The following is a 23,530-nucleotide window of genomic DNA, read 5'->3' on the forward strand; positions in this document are numbered from 1 at the left end:
TACTTCCAACGTTTGGGGCCAGAAACTTGAGCTGAAACGAGATACAGCTCAGCAGGGTTTGCAGAGAGACAAAGGAAAAGGATGGGAACGCGTGTCATGAGCGGGTTAGTTGCCGAGGGCAGGAGTGAATGGGAGAAGCGACACGTGTAAATGGGTTCCACGTGGAACGGCGGCTAGCTGGGAATGCGATGGCTATGTGAATCTGTTGTGGCCGTACGGGGATGATGTAAGGCTTTCAAGTTAAGTAAATGGGGCGGAGACGTGGAGCCTCGTCCCATGGCATCTGGGCCTCCTCTCTGCTTGCTACTCATACTGGTTGGGCTATAGCTGCTCAGCCCAATCCACGACCGCCATTGCCACAACATAATACATACAGCTGCCACTTGAAGTCGCATCCACGAGACGCCGCCGTGTCATCCTGTACAGCCGCCACTGACGTCATTACCTTCTCACAATTAGTCTCCCATACATATATATATTTATATGTGCGCATTAATGTTCACCTTCCACTTGTTCATCGATCTCTTGCGCCGTCTTCTTCATATACAGCTAGTTCGTATGGTCATTATACGGCGTCCAAAAGAAGCAAGAGATGGCATGGCAAGTGCTTTGAGTTGTACTTTCCTGGAATTAGGCATCAAAACCCGGGGAAAATAACAGAAGGAAAACAAGAAATTCCAGCGTCGGCTGCCAATTAAGTGATTTGAGTTTTCTTTTTTTTTTTTGGCGTGAAAAATAACAGCAGGCCATCTCTGAATCTGCAGACACAATTCAGGCCGTGTACGCGAGGGAATTTTGGAAGACAACTATCGCCGACTTAAAGTAACGACCCAATGTTGGAAGCAATTTACCAACTAACCAACGGGCCGGGCTCTGACGATTTTTCGGAGTCGTCAGCAACTCCAATCAGGATAATTGATTTTATCCGGTGGTTTAGTTGGTAATAAATTGGCTCCTAGCTCATAGAATGCTCAAATGCAATACTTAGAATCTAATTCACTTAAATTTTTCTTATACCAAGAGAAAATCAGGCCAGCTAGATCATTAGTTGCTCCCTTTTGTTGACCTAATTGGTCTAATGCTCCCTTAACTCCCTTCATCTTAAGGGGGAGCTTGCTAATTCAACTTTGTGGTTGTGATGAGTGTGTAAATTTCTTCCATTGAGTAAAAAAATTGACAAAAAGGCTTAATTACTCCGTTTCATTTTTTTCAAAACGTTTTACCCATATCCCAGCTTGTGCAATTCAGTATTTCAGTGTATTAGTTGATGATTTGCTCCCCAATTCATGATGGAATTCTTGGCACCAAATCCATCCTGGCTACCAAGTAACTGTATTAAAAGAATGCATCATATACACATCAAAAAAATTTCAAAACCCAAATATAAGTTGACGGGAGACCGTCAGCTAACACGCGACGTGAGAATGATTTGATTTCATTTATTATAAGATGAAATCAATTATATGACACGTACGCTAGCTACATCATCTGAACAGTTGTTGATAATACATTGATTCAATTTCGTGATTACATGTTGTTGTTAGTATTTGCTACATTTTGAAAAGTAACTTGTTTTGCTTGATATGTTTCCTCCAATGCGCAGCAGACAAGTGTTCATATCTGTGTAATTAATAATCATCTTGACACAGTGCTGACACTTTTCTGATTGTATTAGTGACATTAAATTAGTGATAAAAGTAAATGATATATCAGGAGCACAATGATAAAAATATTTAAAAAAATTTCAAATTATACTACAGATACTGATCGCCACCATGATAAAGTAAGTATGAACGGGCATTAACGTAGTAAGTGCACATTATAAAATTCAAGGCATAAATATCAGAACTGCCGGATTCATTACAATACAATACCCACAAGTTTACATACGCTTTCTTAAAACAACACTAATTCACAAACACACGACTATATATAGTGTAGAAGATGCACAAATCCTACACGGCAGCTTAAGATATATAATACAAAAGGGAAGAATATAATAAAAATAAAGTGGTGGTGGAGGAGGAGGACTGAGGATATGAATCTATGTAACTGATATGAGAAGCGTTGAGGGAGACTGTTTAAATGTTAATGGGGGCGTGACTGGGTGTCCAGGTGAGCCACAAGTGTCCTTCTCATCAAGCACCCTTCCTCCGACGCGTCTTCACACTTGTCCTCCCCGACCTGTACGAACCTCTGTCCACAGTCAAATTAAAACAAACACCTACAGTGCATAAATAATCCACACCAATCTCAGTTTAACAAATCAAAAATTAATACTACTTCTTGTTTACAAACAGGGTCTTATAATTAAGACCGGGTAATACAATCTAACCAACCTCCTGTGTTGCGTTTTGTCATAGAATTCATTAATGTGAAGACCTGGTTCAGGGCGAGTGGCGTGGGCCAGCATGTGACAAAGACACAGGGCAGTGAAGAACAATGCTGTGATCTTGGCCATTCTTGCTTTTGTTTGAAGGCTTGTTGACGCTTTGAGGACATGAGGGAGACCATATGTATACAGAAATAAGATGCCAAATTGAGGTGTCAATTTTGCAAGTACAACAGAAAAGCAACAACTTTGATGAATAAATAGAAGTCATCAGGTGAGGACACGGCAGAAAAATCAGGCAAAACCAAAACGCACCACATAACAAGAAACAAACTCGTAAAATCGTGCGGCCTCGAAAATGGATCTTTCATATTTTTAAAAAACATTCCTCACATTGTTTCTTTTTTGGGTTTGTAAATTGTAAGATGGGGCTAAAGCCCATGGAGACTAAAATAGAAGACGCAACACATAAAGTCATGAATGCATCTGCACAACTTTTTTTAAAAAAATTATTTTCTTTCTGGCCGTATCATTCACATCATGCCTTGTTCTAGATGAATTACGAGCCCCCATCAATGTAATAAGTTTGACGCACTAACCATCTAATATTAAAATCTCGCCGCGAATAAAGTTATCAGCACTATCACTATTCATCGCCTCCGCAACTCTACCGCTTAAACACTATTATTTTCACTTTTTACGTAGCCTTTAAACTCATAAATCCGCACCCGTACACAGGATTGATGCCGAGCATGATTATTAGGAAAAACTATATCTGTAGTTTATGACTTGTATGTATAACAGTGTTTAGTGAATGTTTAAAACAAGGGTATTTTAATAAAATGTTGTGAAATTTTATTATAGTTTAAGTTAACAAGTAATTTTATGGTAAGTGAGACGTTGTTTTAGACAGAGGTTGCAGTTTACATGGGAAGAGAAGTCAATTGTTGAGGAAAGGTAGGATAGCGTAGGCCTAGCGAGAGTAGCCATGGAAGAATGGAGCTGAAGCAATGATAACAGCGTGAGGAATTAATGTAATGTTTCAGAACTTGGAATTATTACAGTTGACGTTTATGCCGGCTCCCCTCTGCCATGGACATGGCAGCCTCCATGCCACTACTTATCCAGCTGCCCTTCTCCCACTCTTTGACATTAGAATATCACCTCTGTTTATTGAAATCCCTTCACTTTATAACAAGACATGACAAGACCAGCAAGCTAGAGCACTACGGCAAAAACGGTTGTTTTATGCTTGCTGGTTTTTTGTCTTCACATATCAGACGGAAATGATCTCTTAACTTTAAACTCAACCGTCAACCAATTCCATCAAAATCACCCTTAATATGTTTGCATCTCTTTTCCAGCCACACAAGTCGTTGATCGCATTTACATTCACTATTAAATGTAGCGCAGGCTGATGGTTTGCATTAAATCCACACTTGTGCCTGCCTCTACAAAGTCCACTCTCACGTACTTTTCCCTCTCTGACTTCGGTTCTTGCTCAAATTTGGGCTTCATATTGCTGAGTAACATTTAATTCCCAGCCATGGTACTTAAGAATTACATTTTTATTCATCACGGCTTCCTCAAGAAAGCCGCTGCTGTCCCACAATTAAATTGGATTATCATGTGCGGAATCATCCTTGAACATTTGAACAAACCATTCCGTCGAGGCTTCCAGTATCAAAATCGTTTTTTCGTTGTTGTGGGCTTATGGCAAGAGCCGTCTTTATTTGTAAATATAACTACAGTCCCATACAAAGTAAGATATATGCAGACACATATGAGCTTATATTGTCAGCTTCATTACAATACTTTATACTAAATAGTAAATACAGAGATGAGAGTTTCGTAATATGACGGGGGGGAACTAAAAGCTTGGGGTCAAAGTCCGGAGGAAACAAGCATTTAACGTATGTAATTACGAATCTTGTTTTGGCATATGCTTCTACTCATAGTATTAGAGAAATTCAAGGCTTGTGCTTCTGGGTGTAGATGTAGTCAAGGTGAGCGGCGAGTGTCCTTCTCATCAAGCATTCATCCTCTGAAACGCCTTCACAAGAGTCCACTACAGCATCATCATGCCCTGCGTCCGCACCCTGTGCACCAGAAAATAAAACTCAGGTAAAAACCCAAACAGAGAATAACAAAAGATATAGGCTAGAGTATCATAATTTAACCAACCAAATGTTGCGTCGTTGCTGAAAGTTCCTCGTTAAAACCTGGGACAGGGCGAGTGGCGTGGGCAAGCATAGAAGAAAGAAGCAGAGCAGTGAAGAACAGGGCAGTGATCTTGGCCATTTTTTTATTCCTTTGGCTTGGGTTAGAAGAGACAGTAAGAAGAGATTGGGATGGAGGGTTTGGAGGCTTGAAGCTACAAGCAGGGATGGAACGAATTTATAGAGGGTTAAGATGACAAATTGAGGTGTGAACGAATTTATCAGCGGGTTTTATTTATTACAGCTGATAATAATGGGAGACCAAAAAGGCAACAATAATACTAAATAAAAATAGGAGGGGAGCATTAATGGAACGGAAAAGTTGTTTTCGTTATTTTATATACTCAATAAAGAATCGCGTGAAGTAATGGGAGAAAAATCGGCCCAATCAAAAGCACAATAACAAGAAGAAGTAAAATGAAAATTAACCGAGAAAGGAGGGGCTTGAAATTCCAGCACTTTTTTGTTATTTATGGGATGGCTTCTGTTTATCTTAGTATGTATTTAGACGTTCGACTGAAACAGAAAAGCGTTTGACATTAACTGTTTAAGAGAAAGTAAAGAACAAGAAAGGAAACTAATATGACCAGAATAAGAAACAAACTTGGGACGAAGGGCCCATTCCCATTCTCACTGTTCTCGTACGTTGGGGACAAATTTGTTAATTAAACCATGAGCTCCTCATTTATTAGTTGGAATGTTACTTGGACTCCCACTTTAAAAATTTGGATACTGTCTCGAAAGTTGACAGATTTGTGTCGGAAAAGGGTTCAAGGATGGATTGATTTTGTCTTTTTTAACCGTGTTGCACCATACGGCACGATATTAAGCCCAAGGAATTCTTTTCAAAGCGTCACATGCACAGCTTCACAATGATCAAATTGTCATCCTCCGTTTGGAATGCTGTCCGAGTATTCTGAGCTTAGTTGATTTTCAGACCCCGTCTCTTTCTTCCTTGCTGCATTCTAAATATTCTAGAAGGCTATATTCGGCGAGTTTTGCCATCTGACCTGTAAATATAATCCTCCTAAGTGCCAGACAAACCGATAAACCAATGGTATCATCTGAACTGAGCGAGAAAATCAACATGGGATAACTTCACAAACATTCCAAGCAAGATTCCGTTTTCTTCGGATTATGATTTGAGCGTGTATCAACTCACGACGACCACGATCATCTGATGTTATTTTCTCGGAAGACAGAGAGTAAGCTATTATAAAGTGGCTAATGAACAGACACGTGGCTGTTAGAGAGGACGCGAGTGACGTACTAAGGTGAGTTGTCACCCACATGCACCTTTCAAGGCCATGATTATTAACACATGAGCCACCCACGACCCAATCAAGTCTCCGAAATTCAGTGGTGTTAGCATGATTTAATTTCCATGGGCCGCAAAAAGCTTTTTAAAAAAAAAAAATCAAGAGTGGGATGTTGCGCAATCTCATTACAATTAATTACCTGTAATGGCCGAGGGTTGATGGCGGCATCTAGCTAGCTAGCTCCATCAACGATGCATATCCATTTTGCTTCCCTAGATATGTAGTCAATTATGATCGACCAATCCTGCTTGAGCAATAATTCTTTAATCTCTCTTCTGGAATTGGCCATTAAGTGACAAGTAGGAGAATTGTTCTGAATGTGTTTTGAAGCTTTGATGGAGTTTATATAAATCTCAAACTTTTCGCGGCATGTAGAGCCAACAAAGCTTAGCTGATGTGACACAACAAGAAAGTCATCAAATTTACTGTAGAACCCCTTGATCAAACTCTTGTTATCATCACAGCCCGATTACACCTCACAAGTGACTTCGTGTCTCTTCTATAAATAATAGATCCATCGACACCAAGCTTTTTATTATGTTTTGAAATGAGGATATATATTTGAGATTCATTTCATTTCTTTAATAACATGTCTTAATTTTCTTTTTCTTATCTTTTATAGCATCACATGTGCATGTTTAGTTTGATATATAAAAATCGCTAAAATCGTAGTTACGTTCTCGCGCTTCCACCAACATTATGGTGTTAGTAGTTTTTAATGGAAAACTGTATCTGGCACATAAATAAAGTGAACTTAAGACCAAGCTAAGAATTAATGAGGCCACTACAGAAAGTTCAGGAATGGAAAATTTGGTGGATATCCAGTTAATTTTCAACTTTGTTGTGAAGTTTGGGTGGGAGCTAAGGATTTTGAATCCATTCTATGCAAATGGATATGGAAATTGGAGTTAGGTCAAAGAGCACGCACAGCTTTCGGCAAAGACTAATTTAAAGCGCTGTAAAATGGCACACCGAGTACTCTTTTTGACGATAGCTAATATTATTCCGTCACTTTCTAATTAATTACACAAAACTCGTGACAAAACCTCGCCTTATCCCTTTTCAAGGATCAAAAGTTAGACTATTCCAGAAAACGAAGCGGGGAATCTCAGATTATGCAAAACCTATGCAGATGCCGACCAACAAAAATCTTATAAAGCAGGATGTTGACCCAGAAGGCGAGTAGAAGGAATTTGTGAAGAGAAGCAAGAAAGAAGAGACATTGTTTGAAGATGAAGGTGACAAAGAAAAGGGAAATCAAACATGTTTGCGGCTTGGGGCTGATGAGGGAGAGGCAGGCTTTAGCTTTATATCCAAAAGTAGATGGTTGAATGAGTCAAAACAGAATTGTTTCAAGTTTGAACATATCCTTCTTTCAGTAGCTTCAGGCAGCGATATTCCCATCGGACAGACTACTTTCTTGTTCCTCATCATTCCTACTTCATCTCTGTCAAAGCTTCACCTGGCAAACAAAGAATTTTATGTTCCTCACATTCCTTTTTTAATTTTGACAATATTTCTTTTTATTAATTTTATTTTTAAAATGAGTATCTGACGTCTACATGCGACCACGCCTCATAAAGAAGATGACTTATTATTAGATCTGGGTTTGTCCTTTCCATTTCATAATTTCTTTCAACGCGCTCACACACAACAAGATCAGCGAATCATTATAAATATTAATTGGCCTTACTCCTTTTTGCTTCATGAAAATCAAAATATGGCAGAAAATAAATTTGAAAAGAATGAAATAATTATGTTTGATATATAGATACGTGATGAACAGAACTTGGCATTTTGTTTGATTTTTGTGCTTGGTTGGATGCAAATAATACAAGAACGAAAAGAAAGGTGATAAAGCGATTGGTTTGTCCTCCAGTACTTTAAATCTTTAACATGTTTGCATTTATTTCAGAAATAAAATATTCAATTTTAGTTGCGCCTAACTTGTGAAGAAAACTTTAATAATTCAGTTTAATTAAAGATGTGTTATATACTCCATTTGTTTCTTATTATAAGATCTAATTTTTTGAATAGTTTTGTCTCTTCTTATAAAATTTTTTTTTGAGTTTGTCTGAATATTTAATACATTATTACCTATTTTATCCATAGTTTAATGCGTTTAATGCATTCTCTTTTTTCATTTGACTCACTATTATTCTCTCACATCTACCTATTTATATATAGGGGCATGTTTGGAAAAAAAATTACATTTGCTACATATTAATTGCTTTTAACTAATTTTACCTATTTTCTTAAACTACGTACTTTAGTTAAAAAGATCTTATACTAAAGGACGGAGTAGTACATAAAATTCTGTTCAAATAGTTTGGCGAGCAGCTGAGCAAGCAGAGGAAGTTGCTTGATATTCCTTTGTCATCTTCACCAACTCAACTTATCATGTGTGACTACACTATCCAAAACCAAGGGTCATCCACCCTTCGAAAAACAAAAATAATGGAACCGTTAACAAACCCAGCCATGCATACACACTCACACTAAGGCATGTTGAAGCTTTTCCAAGATCAATACTTGCTGCAAAAAAAAACAAAAACAAAAGAAAAGATAAAGAAAACAGAAAATAAACAAGAATATACTACCTCTGGCTCTTAATATAAGAGCCAGTTAACTAATTTGAGTAGATTAAAAAAATTAATTAAGTTAGTTATTTATAATAAATAGATATTGTCTTTCATAAATTATCATTGCTAATCAAATGTGTAGGTTAGAAGTACCATTATTACAAGGACTATCTTAAAAAAAAGATAAATATAAGAAAAAAATAAAACAGAATCTTATATTTAAGACCAAAATAAAAATTAAATGAGGCCTTATAATTAGGACTGGAAGTAGTATAATTTCTAATATTTGGTTAGTGGAGAGATGGGCCATCAATGTCATTTCTCACATTAACTCACTGAATATTTTATACTTCATAAACAGAGACGACATTGAATCTGGCTCCATGCTAAAAAGATTCCGTGATCCTTTCGGACTTGTAAAGATTTTATTCATAATTTTATTAATTTTCAGCATCTTCTCTGTGCAGTACTGCAGTTGCATATACTCGTGTTTTGGTTGCTTCAGCCACACACAGCAAGCTGCAGGTAGTCAGTCCCTCTATTCTCCAGCATGAAACACATCTGGTGGGCTCCATGGAAGGAAATAATGGCGCATACCGATCGTTGATTGCTTAGATTTACGGCTTCTTTAGAAATTACGTACGAAATGGATTCGAGCAGAGATTTGACTAAGCATGTAAACCCCAACACAAGTGGCTCTGTCGGCGTCGTCCTCGTGCATCAGTCCAATATGAACTGATGATTTGATCGTCAGTTTGCAGAATTCAACTTGAACGTATGGCCGCTCTTGCAAGTGTTTCCTTCAAGTTACCATTATGGTCGGTGGAAAACGCGGCCACTTTTGTCTTCAAGGACAATATGATGACTGACTATTGCATAATTGTGGAAGGAAATTAACTTCGGGTTGCACCAGCTATGGACCCCAAAATGAAAAGACTGCTTCCACACAAATCACAATAGCGAAACAGATTGATCCAAGGAAAGGCCGAATGATATAATAGCAGTACCATTGAATGATTGGGGTTTTTTTTTTTTTTTTGGACAGAATGATTGGGGTTTTGATTGCAAGTTATTGGACGGTAGCTTTTGACGAAGATATAGTCAAAACGAGTACGATGACCTGGCCCGTTCGGGTGTGAGCAGAAGTTTCGGGGCTTCAGAACTATGGAACCACTTTCGGCCTGATCTATCAGTTTAAGCTTATCAGATTTAAACTATCTGTATCTTATTTAAACATATCAAATTTAAAATTTTTAATTAATTATAAAAATGATTAAAAGGTTATTTTTATTTAGATTCTATACATATTAAAATAATTATTTTGAATAAATAAAAAAAAATCAAATTCAGACTATCTAAATAAAATGTAAACAATCTAAATATATGCTTCTGGACGATCTTCATATTAAGGAGTGTTTGGGTAAAAATAAAACTATAATTTTAATAACACTTTTACAACATACAAAATAAATATATAGAGGAGTTTGTCTCAGTACTTATTATCCAAACACTGTTTTAAAGTGCAGCTGACAATAATAATATGACATTATAACGTCTGACACAAATTTGGCCCCCGGCGCTGTGAGTAAACCACAGCATCATCATTAGATAAAGTGGTTTTATCTCAATTCTCAAGGAATAATCGTCCCTTTTTACTGTCCGTCCAATTCTCTAAAAAGTAAACAGTCTTTGTGCAGAAATTACTTGAATTCAAATGCTTTGAGATTTTGTTTAGTTTAATTTTTTTAATTTTTGATATGTTTTTTGGTACAATATTTGATACTCCTCTGGTCCTTAATATATGACCCAATTCTTAGTTGGTTTTGGTCCTAAATATAAGACCCATTTCTCATATTTATCAATTTTCTCTAATTACCCCTATAGATACTCTCTCAACCATAATTAAGTAGAAGAGGGAGAGAGGATATTAAGAAAGATGATTATGGTGTTTTAGGAAAAATGTGTCACTTTCTTATAATTAACCAACTTACCTAACTTCTTTAATCTAATCAAATTTGTTAAATGGGTCTTATATTAAGGACCGGAGGAGTATGTTTTAATTGAGTTTTTATGCAACCTTTTTTTTTTGGCAGGGAGGGTCTGCAAGCTGAATATGTAGGGGTGAGACGGACTTGGTAGCCCACATGCTTTGATAACGGGCTTTTCTTTGGTTTTTGGGGCAAAGAAAAAAAAAAAAGAGTTTCCGTTTGTGTGGCTACAGATGCAGGCAGCTACCGTTGGAAGGGAGGCTGGCTTGTTTTCTTGCCTGGGGCAAAAGCGGTTGACCATAATTCCTATTCAGCCCTTGCTTCATGCAATAACGCAGAGTACAATACTATTACTAATGCAATCCAAAAGATCACTGGCAAAGAGTTGTCACAACACTAACCCCAAAAGAAACAAATCACTGGGGCTGCTAAGGGTCCAAGACCCTCCGAGTCTATTTGAATGAACGGAACATCCTCAGCTTTCTAGGTTCCTTTTCAGTGATCTTGAATTCCCCAGGTTAAGCGTCCCAGACGCGGGCTTCGTTGCAGCTATTCCTGTTATCGAAAGAGGAAATTAAAGCACGTCCAAAATTCTGCTGCCTGCATAATATGTATATTTCTTTGTCCTTATCTACTTGTTCTCATTTAAAATTACACACCAAAATTCATATGCCACACGTGTGAGAATTATTTCTCTTTTTCAATTTCGCTCTTCATTTAGTGTCACTCTATTTTAAAAATTTACTATCTCTATTTAATGTCCTCCGTTTAAAAGAGGTGTATCATTGAAAACAAATAATAATTCAACTTTAAAATTTGAAACAAGACATATATTTATGGATGAAATGAAAATTGAATCAAGACATTGTAAATAGGAACGAGGGAAGTATATCGCAAAAATCACAATGAATGAGAGCTTTCAACTTTGTTGCAGTTACCGACTTATTGTAGTTATGGATTTATGGCTTTATAAGCAACGACAATTATAGGATGTAGGAAAGAAGAGTTTTCTGCTTTTTCACACAAAAAAAAAAAAAAGAGTCGTAATTAATTATTCTGTGTTGAGTCTAATTTTCAAATAACTGGATTCTACGTTTATGCCTTACGTAGAACTTGAGATAGATCGCGAACAATTCATGGCATATGAGCAGTGCAATTTTTTTTTTTAATAAACTTTATATTACGTACAGATGCTTTGATTAAAGGCAGAACCTAAGGCAATTAAGGTAGGCACGTGGCAATACATATTTCTTCTTTTTCTAAGGTGGAGGATACAAATTAAAGACGGGACAAGGTTGAAGGCAAGGGAGAATGAATATATCTCAAATTGGACAAAAGCAAACATAGTACTCCTCCGGTCCTTAATATAAGACACATTTAACTAATTTGATTAGATTAAGGAAGTTAGGTAAGTTAGTTAATTATAAAAAATGTGACACGTTTTTTCTAAAACACCATAATCATTTTTTTTAATACCCTTCTCCCTCTTCTACTTGATTATGGTTGAGAGAGTATCTATAAGGGTAATTTAGATAAAATTGATAAATATAAGAAATGAATATTATATTTAGGACCAAAACTAACTCAAGAATTGGATCCTATATATATTAAGGACCGGAGGAGTATGTTGACTTGAAAGTCGGAGAGGAGAGCACTAAAAGAAAGATTGGGAAAGCCATTAGTGATATAGCGTTTTCATTCCGACACCAACAACTGAGCAACACCACAGCACAGTACTCCAATTCATTGGCCAGTTCATGAATACATACATGCAATTCTACGAGCAACTTCGATTATTACACATGTTCATGTAATGTCATTTCCTCATTGGAATTGCTTGTTCCGGTACCCAACCCCCATATGCCTTGCCTCTTTCTCTTTTTATTAGATTATACATACTTAAAAGCTAAAGCTAAAGCAAATCTTCTCACAAATTCTCTTTTTTCCTGGACTTCTTGCTTTTCCCCCTTCTTTACTGCTTTATATCACCAACTCCCCCCGTTCACATGGATTGCTTGCTGAAATTTTCTTCAATTATTGCTCCCTTTGTGTCTTAATTTATACATATCTTGAAACTTGTTGCCTCCATATTGGCGGCCCCGGCGTTCTCAATCCCTCTCACCCCCTGCTCCATCGCTTTGTTCACTCTCAATCAGGACCAGACACGATCCATTCGCCACTGTTTGCCCCAAGGTATGGGCATTTTCTTAAATGCGCCACCCCCTCCTTTCTTTTACACCTCCCATGCATAATAATTAACTGATATATACTACGTATACCAAAGAATATTCCTGGCTCGCCCTAATTATTTAATTACGTCGGCCACTATTCTATTTGAAATCTGTAAATGAACTTTTTTTCCCTTCTGCAACACCAGAAAAGATATGCAAACGCATGTATACCTTGATTAATAAATATGCATGCACTGCACTGGCTACGACGATTGGTGTGCCAACAGAAATGAACGATATGCCTATCAGAACGAATTTGGAAAGGAAACGAACATCACAGGCCCTTTTGCACTGTCCTGTCAATATATAATAATACAGACCGCCGTCTCCCTATTCTTAGACTGCTAAACTATATATATATATATATATATATATATATATATTCCCGCGTCTCCTTTACATTCTGACAACCTTTATTCTTCGCCCTCATTCTCTTCCTTTATTTATACATATAAATATAAGCATAATGTACTTACCCAGGTTGTATAGTGTGGGATCTGTATATTAAAACTCGTACCCGTCTGACTTTTGATACACTAACAATAATAGTTAATCGTATTGTTTAAGTTAAAAGAAGAGAAGACGCGACGTCTTGTTGTCAAACACCTTATTCTTGTCTATTTTGTACTTCAAATGATGCACTCAGCACGCAGTTTTGTTTCCCATCATAGTGGAGGGGGACTATCAGAATTTCTTGATAAAAAAAAAAAGGGAAGAGAAACTGGGGACGTAACTTCTTCTTGGGGAAGAAAAAAAAAAACACAGTGCACGCATGACTTCATATACATATATTTATTTGTTCAAATTTATATAGTAATATGATAAAAAAAGGTTCAAGCACAATCATGTTTTATGTGAGAGGCAGCTCAGTACAGTCTCTTGGACATGTTTTTTAATGATAATGATTACTAATTAGTCGAGATACATAGCACTTTCTTAAGCACCGTATGCGTCGCGAGCCTTAAATCCAACTCCCACTGCTTCTTATAAATTAAATAAATAATAACTCCGGAATTATAAAATTGGATAACGGGACCTCTCTCACCTTTTTTCTTTTTCTCCTTTTAAGCCAGTAATCTTGAATTCATAATATGTGGAGCTATTCTCATTTATTTCTCTCAAATTTGGTGTGTTGTTTTGGTCCCCCTCTTTATTTAAAAACAAACTTTGGTGCGGGCATGCCTGGGCAGTGAGGGCGCTCCACGTCGCAAGCTCACCAATCATTGGTGCTGGCAGGCCCACCCAATCACACAGGTGACACGTGTACAGTGCGAATGCGAACTGGTCATTTTACTTCACGAGTAAGCATACAGATGCAGTCTCTTTCAGGGGCCCACGCACTCTTGACCCTCTCCTCGAAAATAAAGTGAAGACCTAGTCCCACCATTAGTGCTCCCTGACTCAAAAGTGATCCCATGTACTGATGTACATATACGGTCCGGCTCCAACTATACGCTCTGGGACTAAAATACCCCTACCGGATGCCCCTAATTTCCGAGGGGGGGTTCCCTCCCACGTCCATAAATACCGCACACCCCCTCAGCCTTTTCTCCCTTTCTCCCTCCTTCCTTCCACCCACCCTCTATAAGCAGAAACTCTGTCCTGCTGCCATGCTGTCCACTCTCTCACCTTCCCACCCTTTCCTCGGGAACCCCTTCTCCTCCTTTGACGGCGGCCCAGCGCCGTGGGAGTTCCCGGACCTTATCTCTGTCTTCGATCCCATCGACCCCGTCACTAATTCAAGTTCCGGCTCAGACGAACCGGACCAAACCCATGCCAAGAGAAAATCCCCCTCCTCTGATGATCAACAGGACCCTCCAGATTCCGTCACGGAGGACCGAAAGCGGAGACGGATGATATCGAACCGGGAGTCGGCAAGACGTTCGCGCATGCGTAAACAGAGGCATCTAGAGAACTTACGGAACCAGCTGAACCGGTTTAGGGTGGAAAACCGGGACCTGAACAACCGGATGCAGTTCTTGCTTCACCTCACGAACCGCGTACGAACCGAAAACGAATGGCTCCGGTCCGAGCGAATCATGCTCCGGCAAAAACTGTCGACCCTAACTCAGTACTTGATGTTCCAACGACTGCAACCCGTCTCATCATCTGCATGGCCATGCAATACCAGCGTCACGGACAGAATAAACTTTGACCGTATATTATGAGTAACCAAGTAAATAAAGCCATAATTAATCGGCCTCGATTAATTGCACGCCAGCAACTGAATTGCTCCTGGTGAAACCAAAATTGCTAAAGAATTAGATGGTGTGGGTCTTTTAATTTTCCCCTTGGGAAAAGAGTTGTGGTTTTGGAAAATATTGGGTGTTTTCAAAACCCGTTATAAATATATATATTATTATTATTTTGTAAAGTAGTAGTACTGTAGAGCTAGCCTCCAGCGGGTGCTTTAATTATTCAAGTATATATATAACTTCGTTACTGTTATTGTTCTCGATCGAATCGTTTCTTTTACTTGAGATCTAGATCGTTCCCCGATTCTTAAAATTCAGAACTCACATCGTCTGATCTTTCGATTAATTCGCTCGCGAGGAATGAATGAGAATGGCGCGTTATATATATATATATATATATGGTTCGTGGCCATAAGTGCGCTCTAGCTTCCAAAAGCGAAGCGGACAGAAAAGTCCGAAACGTCATTCCTCCACATTAAAAATGCCGTGTTCCATGATACTTCCTCGAATACTTAATATAAGAGTTAGTTAATTAATAAAATTTATTAAGTCAGTTACTTATAATAAATAAGTATTTTTTTCTAAAAATATATTTTCTAATCATATATATCAGTTAGAATTACTATTTAATAAAATATTTAACATATGCAATTATTACAATGAAAACTATAAAATATGAATAAATATGAAAGACAAAGTAAATCAGGATCTTATACTACCTCTTGTTCTTAATATAAGAGCTCATTTAACTTTTATTTTGGTCCTAAATATAAGACTCTAATCAATCTTATCCCTCATATTTATCCTTTTTTTAACGTAATTCTTGTAATAATGATAGTTCTAACTAATACACTTAATTAGTGAGGATATTTTAGAAAATATAACATATATTTATTACAAATAACTAACTTAACTAGTTTTCTTAATCTACTCAAATTAGTGAACTAACTTTCGTATTAAGAACCAAATAGACAATATTTAAAATCAAATTAAATATCAAACTAACTCTTATATTAAAGATCGGGAGTAGTATCAACAAAAGAAAAAAATAAAAGCCATGTTCCATGGGGACAATACAGTCTTTTTGCTTTCTTGTAGAGTAGTAGATGTCCTTAATAATTGGTGAAAGCTAAATGCCAACTTCATTCACCAAGCAACGGGCAATTTAAAAGTTCTATATTAATAACCGAAAATAATATTTAAGAGTAAATTAAATATCAAATTAATTCTTATGTTAAAGATCGGCAGTAAGATCAGCAAAAAGAAAAAAAAATAAAAGCCATGTTCCATGGGGACAATACTGTCTTTTTGCTTTCTTGTAGAGTAAATAGATGCCTTTTTTTTTTGGACTCAAGAGTAAATAGATGTCCTCGATGATTGGCGAGAGCTAAATGCCAAGTTCATTCATCAAGCAACTGGCAATTTAAAAGTTTTATTTACGCACGTCCCGGTGTTCTGCCTTTTTGACTTTTCTGTGTCACGTTTATTGTGAAATGCAATTCAATCAAGCAAACACCGAATCTAACTGTTAAGTCTAACTACTAGCTCGGTTTTATAATTTATTGTTTGGAATAATATAAACTTTAATCTTTTAAGTTTATCTTTATTTTAGTTTTGATTTTTCAAATTACAAATAATAAGTTTTGATCCCTTAAATTTTTTTTAATTTATAACATTGGTTCTTATAATCTAATAAAAATTTGAACCATTTTATCTTTTTAGGGACCAAAACTTATGATTTAAAATTTGAATGATCAAAAATTAAAATAAGAACAAATCTGAAGGAGTAAATATTATATTAATCCTTATTGTTTTAAGTGAAAAAAAAAAGAGTTGTTATATAATAGGCATTTGGGAATTGGGCTTGGCCTTTTATTGATGAGATATAAAATTTTGATAAAAATTTAGTAATGTTTCATTGAAATTCTAAGACGATATAATTATCTTGAAACAAAATCAAAATTCTAAAGCAACTATTGCTATTTTAAAACCACCAACGGAGTATTATTCTGAATAACAAAGCAACGTTCAGGCTTCAAGTAATGTCTTAATATCCATAAACCTTCATATAACCATTCTTACTCACATTAATTAAAGTGATGTCGTCATTTTATTATTTTTTTGCCTGAATTATCAATTTAATTTTAAAGCCGTTCAATTAGTTGACTACTTTTTGTTTTCGGCCAACAATTAGTAGACTACTTGATTTTATTCATAAAATAAAGAATCTTCAAGAAATATCTATAAACTATTAATAGATGGAGAATAATACGTCACTTTAGCCGAAAAAAGTACTGAGAAATTAACCTACTCCCTCCCTTTCTTTAAGGTCATTAGCGTTGGATTACGTGCAATTAAGTTGGTAAAGTAGTTAGACTATAATAATAAAGTGTTAAATGACTTGAGCTCCAATTTATTTTTAATTTGTTCAACAACAACGGTCGTAAGTTATAATCAGAGACGTAATCCAAACAACAATAGGTACACAGTGCATTGGCCAGGTCCAGTGATAATTATTTATTTCCAACAGTCTTCAAGTTTTAAATTAAGACCCCAAATTTTGATGAAGTCCCTCGCTCCCTAGCTGCCCCTTATAGTTAAGCAAAACTCGCATTCAGATACAAGGTGTGTTATTTCTTTATCTATGAAGACCGGAGGGTTTTTAATTTCGCAAACCAGCCGTCTGGGAAATTTGTGAACAGATATAGGGGAAATAATTAATGCGGTCAGAATATGTGTGCGTGTATTGATTTACCCACTAGTTCTTTTGGACATAGCTTGATTTCAAATCATTGTGGAATTCATCGTAATTTGGGATGATGAAATTAATATTGTTGTAATGTGCTGCTTACAATTGTATGGCTCAGGCAGATAAATTTTCCTCGGACTTGATCGTCTTCTTTTCGATCTTGATAATTTTCATGCCATATTAAAAAAATGTTTGCATAGAAACCAAACCATGATTTTAGAAGTGTTTTTATAATTTACGAAGCAAATATATAAAGGAGTTTGCCTCATTTTGTAGAAATATGCTTCTGAGAAGTACTTTTGAGAGTTGTCAAACACCTCCTAAGTTTAATTATTGGGTTGTACTTTTAAAACAGATGGCGAAAGTTACCTGCCTCTTGGACACTAGAATATACTCACTCGGGTCTTATTTATAAGCCTTAGATTAAAAAAAATGTTTCATTTTATAAGTTTTAATTTTGATTTGTTTTAGTATTTAATGTATTTTTTTAAATGTTGCACTTAAATTTTTTTATCACATTTTCCTACATTTTCTTTTTCATATTTTTATTATTAGAGCATATTTGAAAACATAAATATATTTCTAACTTATTTATTATTTGAAATTTATCATACGCGTGTGAGAAATTAAACAGTATAAAATATTCCAAACAAAGTAGAAGATGGCTACTTTTTAATTTATTATGGAGAAGCGTTACATGTTCCGAGAAAATCTAAAGAAGATTTCGATATAATTAAATGAATATGTATAATATGATTAATGATGAGAGCGTGGGGGGAGGCACGAAACACGAGTTAGGACCATATATATTTCCAAGTGCTGGAAAGGCCATATCCGGATGTCCCTATCCGCCATCAAGGGCTGTTTTGTTTAATTAAAGTAATAATGACAGGAAAATTACGATCGTTTATTTGGGTGGATCACTTTGTGGATTTTAGGTCTGTGAATTAAAATAATGCGCAGTTCAGCTTGTGATGGAAGCAACAAGCTTTGAAGCATGATGATAGGGTTGATTAATTAATGATATAATTAAACAAAAAGAAATAACGTCGCTTTCCTCATTCAAGGCGGGATTATCCGTTCTGAACTGAATTTCTATTCTCAAATCAAAACCAAAGAGAAAGAAGGAACTGAGGAAAGCTTTTATACCTCAAATGATATGAAGTAGCTTCGTCATTACGCCTTACTAATTCCTCATTATTGTTTCTTATTTATGTCCTCCTTCATTCCTGGATCTTCCTTTCAAGACGATTCTCGTCAATCCCATAATATTCTCTCCAATAAAGTCAACACAGAGCAGCGCAGCCAGCAAAACGAAGATATCATTATACTCCTCCGGTCCTTATTATAAGACCCAATTTGACTTTTTATTTGGTCCTAATTATAAGACCCAATCCATTTTCTCTCTTATATTTATGCATTTTTTTCCAAGATAATCCTTCTAATAATGATAGTTTTAGTCAATATACTTAATTAGCAAGGATATTTTAGGAATGACAACACTTATTTATTATAAATAACCAACTTAACTTACTTCCTTAATCTCTTCAAATAAGTCAATTGGGTCTTATAATTAGGACCGGAGGAGTATTATTATCTTCTTCTACTCTCATAGGAGTATAAAGTTATTGCACCATAATCTTGATTCATCTTATTCATCTTAATCTAATCCACTCATCAAGCCTAATTAATCATTCATCCCATGTTTATCTCTCCTTTGTCATTCTGATTAATCCATCTCGCCAATTAATTTTTATATTTCAATGCTTCTTATCCTCTCAATTATTTTATGTGCCCTTTCAATTGTATATGCGCCATAGCAAATCCCTGTTCCGGCCCTAGTCTCAATGGTATGATGTTGCACGTGAAAGGTGAATTCAATCTAAAGATTAATTTGACTAGTTGCTTTACTATTGAACGGAACAGTGACTAATGAGTACCTCACTATCCGCCGCTCGGTGAAAAACTTTCTTAGAATATATATTTTTTTAACTTTTTAATTACTAAAGTCTGTTAATTGCCAATTTCTTGACTTTCCATACAAAGAGTTTTTCTTTTTCCTTCCGCTGTGAGTAATTTCTCATGTCATGTTAAAAAATATATTGAGGTCCATTTCATGACATAGTAATTAATTCAAAATTTTCTATATAATATGGTTAGGTTTGTTTAATATGAGTGTCCAAGGAGATTAGAACACGCATAGATCAGAAGCAGGTAATGGAAGTGTACTGTGTCGTCAATTGTGAAACTAATTGAATTTGGAATCAAACATCCCTTTCCTACTCAGCTTCCTCGCAGCTCCCTTTCTCTTAGCTCGTAACACCCTTTCGATTAATCGATAAAGAGGTGGTGGGTCATGCCTAGCTAGAAAATAAGAACAAGCTCAGAATGTTAATAAATCACATCATGACGGTGATGTTTTCAATCATCAAATTCATTAACCTACGTCTCCATGTGTGCCTCTCCTCATTCAATTTTCTTTGTGGCACAAAACGGTGTGCTTGTAAGCTATTCAGTAGACCAAAGTCTTGTATACGACAACGTTGGCAAAACATGCCATGTGTTTCCTCTGGCTGTGAATTACCTTTTGGAGAACAGTAGATTCGCATAACGTTCACTCCCTCCCTTGTTTCTCTCGGGATCCATCCATTCAATGGAATGATAAAATGGCAGTAATATTTCGATTCTCAATGTAAGATCTAATTAACTAATTATAATATATTAAGTATGTTAGTTAAATTAGTTAATATGATATATTTTTTTAAAACACTATAATCATCTTTTTTAATTTCCTCTTTCTTTTTCATACTTAATTATTGTCAAATAAATATCAATAGGGTTCATTTGAGAAGAAGTTGATGAACTTCTGAAATAGTTACATATAAGACCAATATTAAATTCAAATTAGGTCTTACATTAAGGATTGAAGGAATATTATACTTATAATTGCATGAATTCTTCTTCTTCTTCTTCTTCTTCTTTCCCCTTTTGGAAAACGGCACGTAGGGCTGCGCATTGAAAAAAACCAGCTGTAATAAGAAACTGCGAGTAAAGTCCACGGCTGCTGAAGGAATGATGATATACCGAGATAGGGGAGAACAGAGACTGGATTAAACATGGAATTGACGAGCACGAAAATGAGAAGGAATATAATTGACCCCCAGCACAATCATTTTCTCTAGCAGCTGTCATGACATCCATGGACTATGGCTGGTGATATATTTTTTTTCCTTTTTACCTGTAACAGTACCTTTTAGGAAAAATCTCAAAAAAGACCTTAGAAATAAAAAAAAAAATTGCAAACAGGAATATTAGCATTGGGTTTGACAATAATTAATAAGCAAATGACAACAATTTTGTGAATGGGTCCATGTGTGCAACTTATTTTGCTTTTTTCCCCCTATCTTTTAAACTTTATACTAAAAAAATATTTTCATTCATTTTTTATTGTGATAAAAGGTTATTAGAATTACAAAAACATAATAAAATCTGGATCATGTACAATTGACAATTCAACTCAAAGGTGGGACAGAAATCAAATCTGCCAGCTGCTTCTTTTTGAAGTCATGGGCTCTCCACACGTTTTTTCTGGCTCAAGTACACTTCTTCCCCCCCGGGGGGGATACGCAAGAGGGCGGCAGAGCCCAACACTAACAACTAAACGATGGATAGCAGGCCAAACAATGGTATGGGGAAAAAATCATCCAAACATACATAAATTATCTGAAATTATGGTTTGGACTAAAACTATGGTTTTGAAACTCAAAACGATAGTTTCGAGAGAAGTAAATCCATTCTACTTTTGACTCAAATTGGAGAGTGTGATTATACCTATCAGAGTAGATCTCAACAATAATATGACTGTAACACTCTTTAATTTTTTTATAAACATATTTAATCTTATATCTTATAAATATATATACATATTAATTATTTATTAATTATATTATCTTATATATTATTAATTATGTTGGTAAAAAATATATTAACAATCTTATTTCTTCCAATTAAAATATATTATAAAATCTATGTTTTATGTAATTATCATATTAGCTTATTCTTTTTTTAGTAATTTGCATATATAAAAAGTGTTTCCGATAACAACTATTCAAACATACTCACTTTATCAAAATCATTTTTCACAAAATTTATTCTTGAGAAACTATTCTCTAAATCGTGATTTGATTTTATCAAGTAACCTCTTAAATCCCATACACTCATTAGCCACTAACGCTTGTACCAAAAAAAGAAAAAAGTAGCCACTAACGTATGAAGAACAGGAGGACAAGAATCTAACAAAGGACTATGAGACAAGCCTTCTTTAACAAGGAAATCCGCAAACCGATTCCTCTCTCTATGAATGAATCTAATTTCCAAGTTCGAAGGGAGTTTAATGAGCTTCTGAATTTGTCACATCAAAAGGCCACCATTATTGATTTCCCCATTAAAAGGCTAAAGTACGCTTCGTTCCCGTGCGTTCCAAGGAGCCCATGTGCATGGGCTAAGTTCCTGCATTTCAGGGTCGTGGGTTGGACTGCCTGCTTAGCCCTACCATCATATTTTACCTTCGGGCTTGTTATCAGCACTGTGCCAATTTCAACCCAAACAAAGCCCATTTGAGTGAAAAGCTGGTTGGGAGGGATATCTTATTTTTCATTAAATACGGCGACGATGAGACTTGACTGAGGAAAAAGAAACTCGTCAGTTAGTGGTCGGACAATTAAAGTCACAGTTTCCTATCAGTACAAGATTGCGGCGGTGATTAACTCTTGCAAAATACTTATTTATTCAGCAGTTGCAACACAGGATGGTGAAACGAAAACGGAAGATAACCTAGAACAATCAAGTCAAAATGGGGTGCTACGAGACCGAGAACTGATGTAATCGATCCAATGCGGTTCATTAATGTATTAGTACTAAAAGAGGGATGTGAAAGGGGAGGGGGCGTACATGGCTTCAGAAAATGATCTTCCCTTGCATCAGTGGAACTCTTGCATGAAAAACTAACTCTGGTATTGCTTGTTTTGGAATTAAACCCAACGCCCGTCTTGGTGTCGAGTGTTGGAGTTTTGGTACACTCCTTGTAAGCCTCCAGAAAGGGGTCTGGTTGCCTCCTGAAGCCCTCCCAGAAAGTGCTTCTGCGAGGAGGCGGTTGAGAAGGCCGACAAGGAGGCGGGGGAATCTTCATTTCTTCACTTGGTAGCGTTTTGTTTGAGCTCTCGTCCAAATGATTCTCAGTTGCTGTTGTCATTTGTCTTGGTTGTGATGCTATGGAACATGATTTCCAAGGAACGGCTTCTTCTGATCCTGTACAGTTGGGAAGGGCTTTTGGAACTCCAAGCTTGTCCTCCCAAGAAAACGCTATGCTTGCGCTTCAATGCACCTTTCTTCTTGGATTCATCATGCTCCGGTCTTAGGTCTCCTGTGCATAAAGGGCTAGTCAAAATATACCCTGCGTCCTTTGCACTCCCTAACCGTAGAATCATCTTAGGTGAGGCGTGAAGAGGAAGGATGCTAATTACTATTCTGATCCTGATCATAAGGATTCTAAAAGCCATGTTTGGTCCTCCATATAAAGCGAAGCTGTCATAAATAATTTTTTAAAATTTTAATTTCAATTTCGCCCCTCCTTCGTTGCAAAAAAGAAAAAGGCATACTTTTAATTATTGGATAACATTTTATTATGGTCACTGAGGAGCAAAATTTAAAACCCGAACATTTTGGAATTGATGACTTTGTTCTTTGATTGGAATTTGAGAGAGCATTGATGGTGGATTGGTGGTGGCATTCAATTGCAAAAGCAGACAAAGACAAAATCCCCAATTAAAATCTTATGCGGGGGTGTTATACTTTTCCAAAATGAAATGAGGTGCCTAAGTACTTTGAAAATATTTACAAAAGAGTATTCAGTGTTT

At 36.2% G+C, this 23,530-nt stretch overlaps 2 protein-coding genes across 2 annotated transcripts; one reads left to right on the plus strand and one right to left on the minus strand.

Moving 5' to 3' along the window:
- Positions 1 to 4,043: 4,043 nt before the first annotated feature.
- Positions 4,044 to 4,660, minus strand: LOC114722417 (phytosulfokines-like). The gene is made up of 2 exons (XM_028908451.1): positions 4,517 to 4,660; positions 4,044 to 4,431 (listed from the first exon to the last, which is right to left on the minus strand). The coding sequence occupies exons 1-2, from the start codon at positions 4,631 to 4,633 to the stop codon at positions 4,303 to 4,305; spliced, it is 246 nt and encodes an 81-aa protein (XP_028764284.1). The 5' UTR covers positions 4,634 to 4,660; the 3' UTR covers positions 4,044 to 4,302.
- Positions 4,661 to 13,720: 9,060 nt separating this feature from the next.
- Positions 13,721 to 15,127, plus strand: LOC114722419 (basic leucine zipper 43-like). Its single transcript, XM_028908453.1, has one exon. It carries the CDS (start codon positions 14,153 to 14,155, stop codon positions 14,837 to 14,839), a length of 687 nt encoding a protein of 228 aa, XP_028764286.1. The 5' UTR covers positions 13,721 to 14,152; the 3' UTR covers positions 14,840 to 15,127.
- Positions 15,128 to 23,530: the final 8,403 nt, after the last annotated feature.

The sequence above is a fragment of the Neltuma alba genome, unplaced genomic scaffold (genome assembly GCF_004799145.2).
Source record: "Neltuma alba isolate B1F8T4 unplaced genomic scaffold, ASM479914v2 tig00012092_pilon, whole genome shotgun sequence".
Taxonomy (NCBI): Eukaryota; Viridiplantae; Streptophyta; class Magnoliopsida; order Fabales; family Fabaceae; genus Neltuma; species Neltuma alba.

Excerpts from the sequence above, each read along its gene's own strand:
- LOC114722417 (XM_028908451.1), bottom strand. The coding sequence starts at position 4,633 with ATGGCCAAGATCACTGCCCTGTTCTTCACTGCTCTGCTTCTTTCTTCT. Across the intron at positions 4,432-4,516 it reads CAGCAACGACGCAACATTTG|GGTGCGGACGCAGGGCATGA; the intron begins GTTGGTTAAATT and ends TCTGGTGCACAG.
- LOC114722419 (XM_028908453.1), top strand. The coding sequence starts at position 14,153 with ATGCCCCTAATTTCCGAGGGGGGGTTCCCTCCCACGTCCATAAATACC.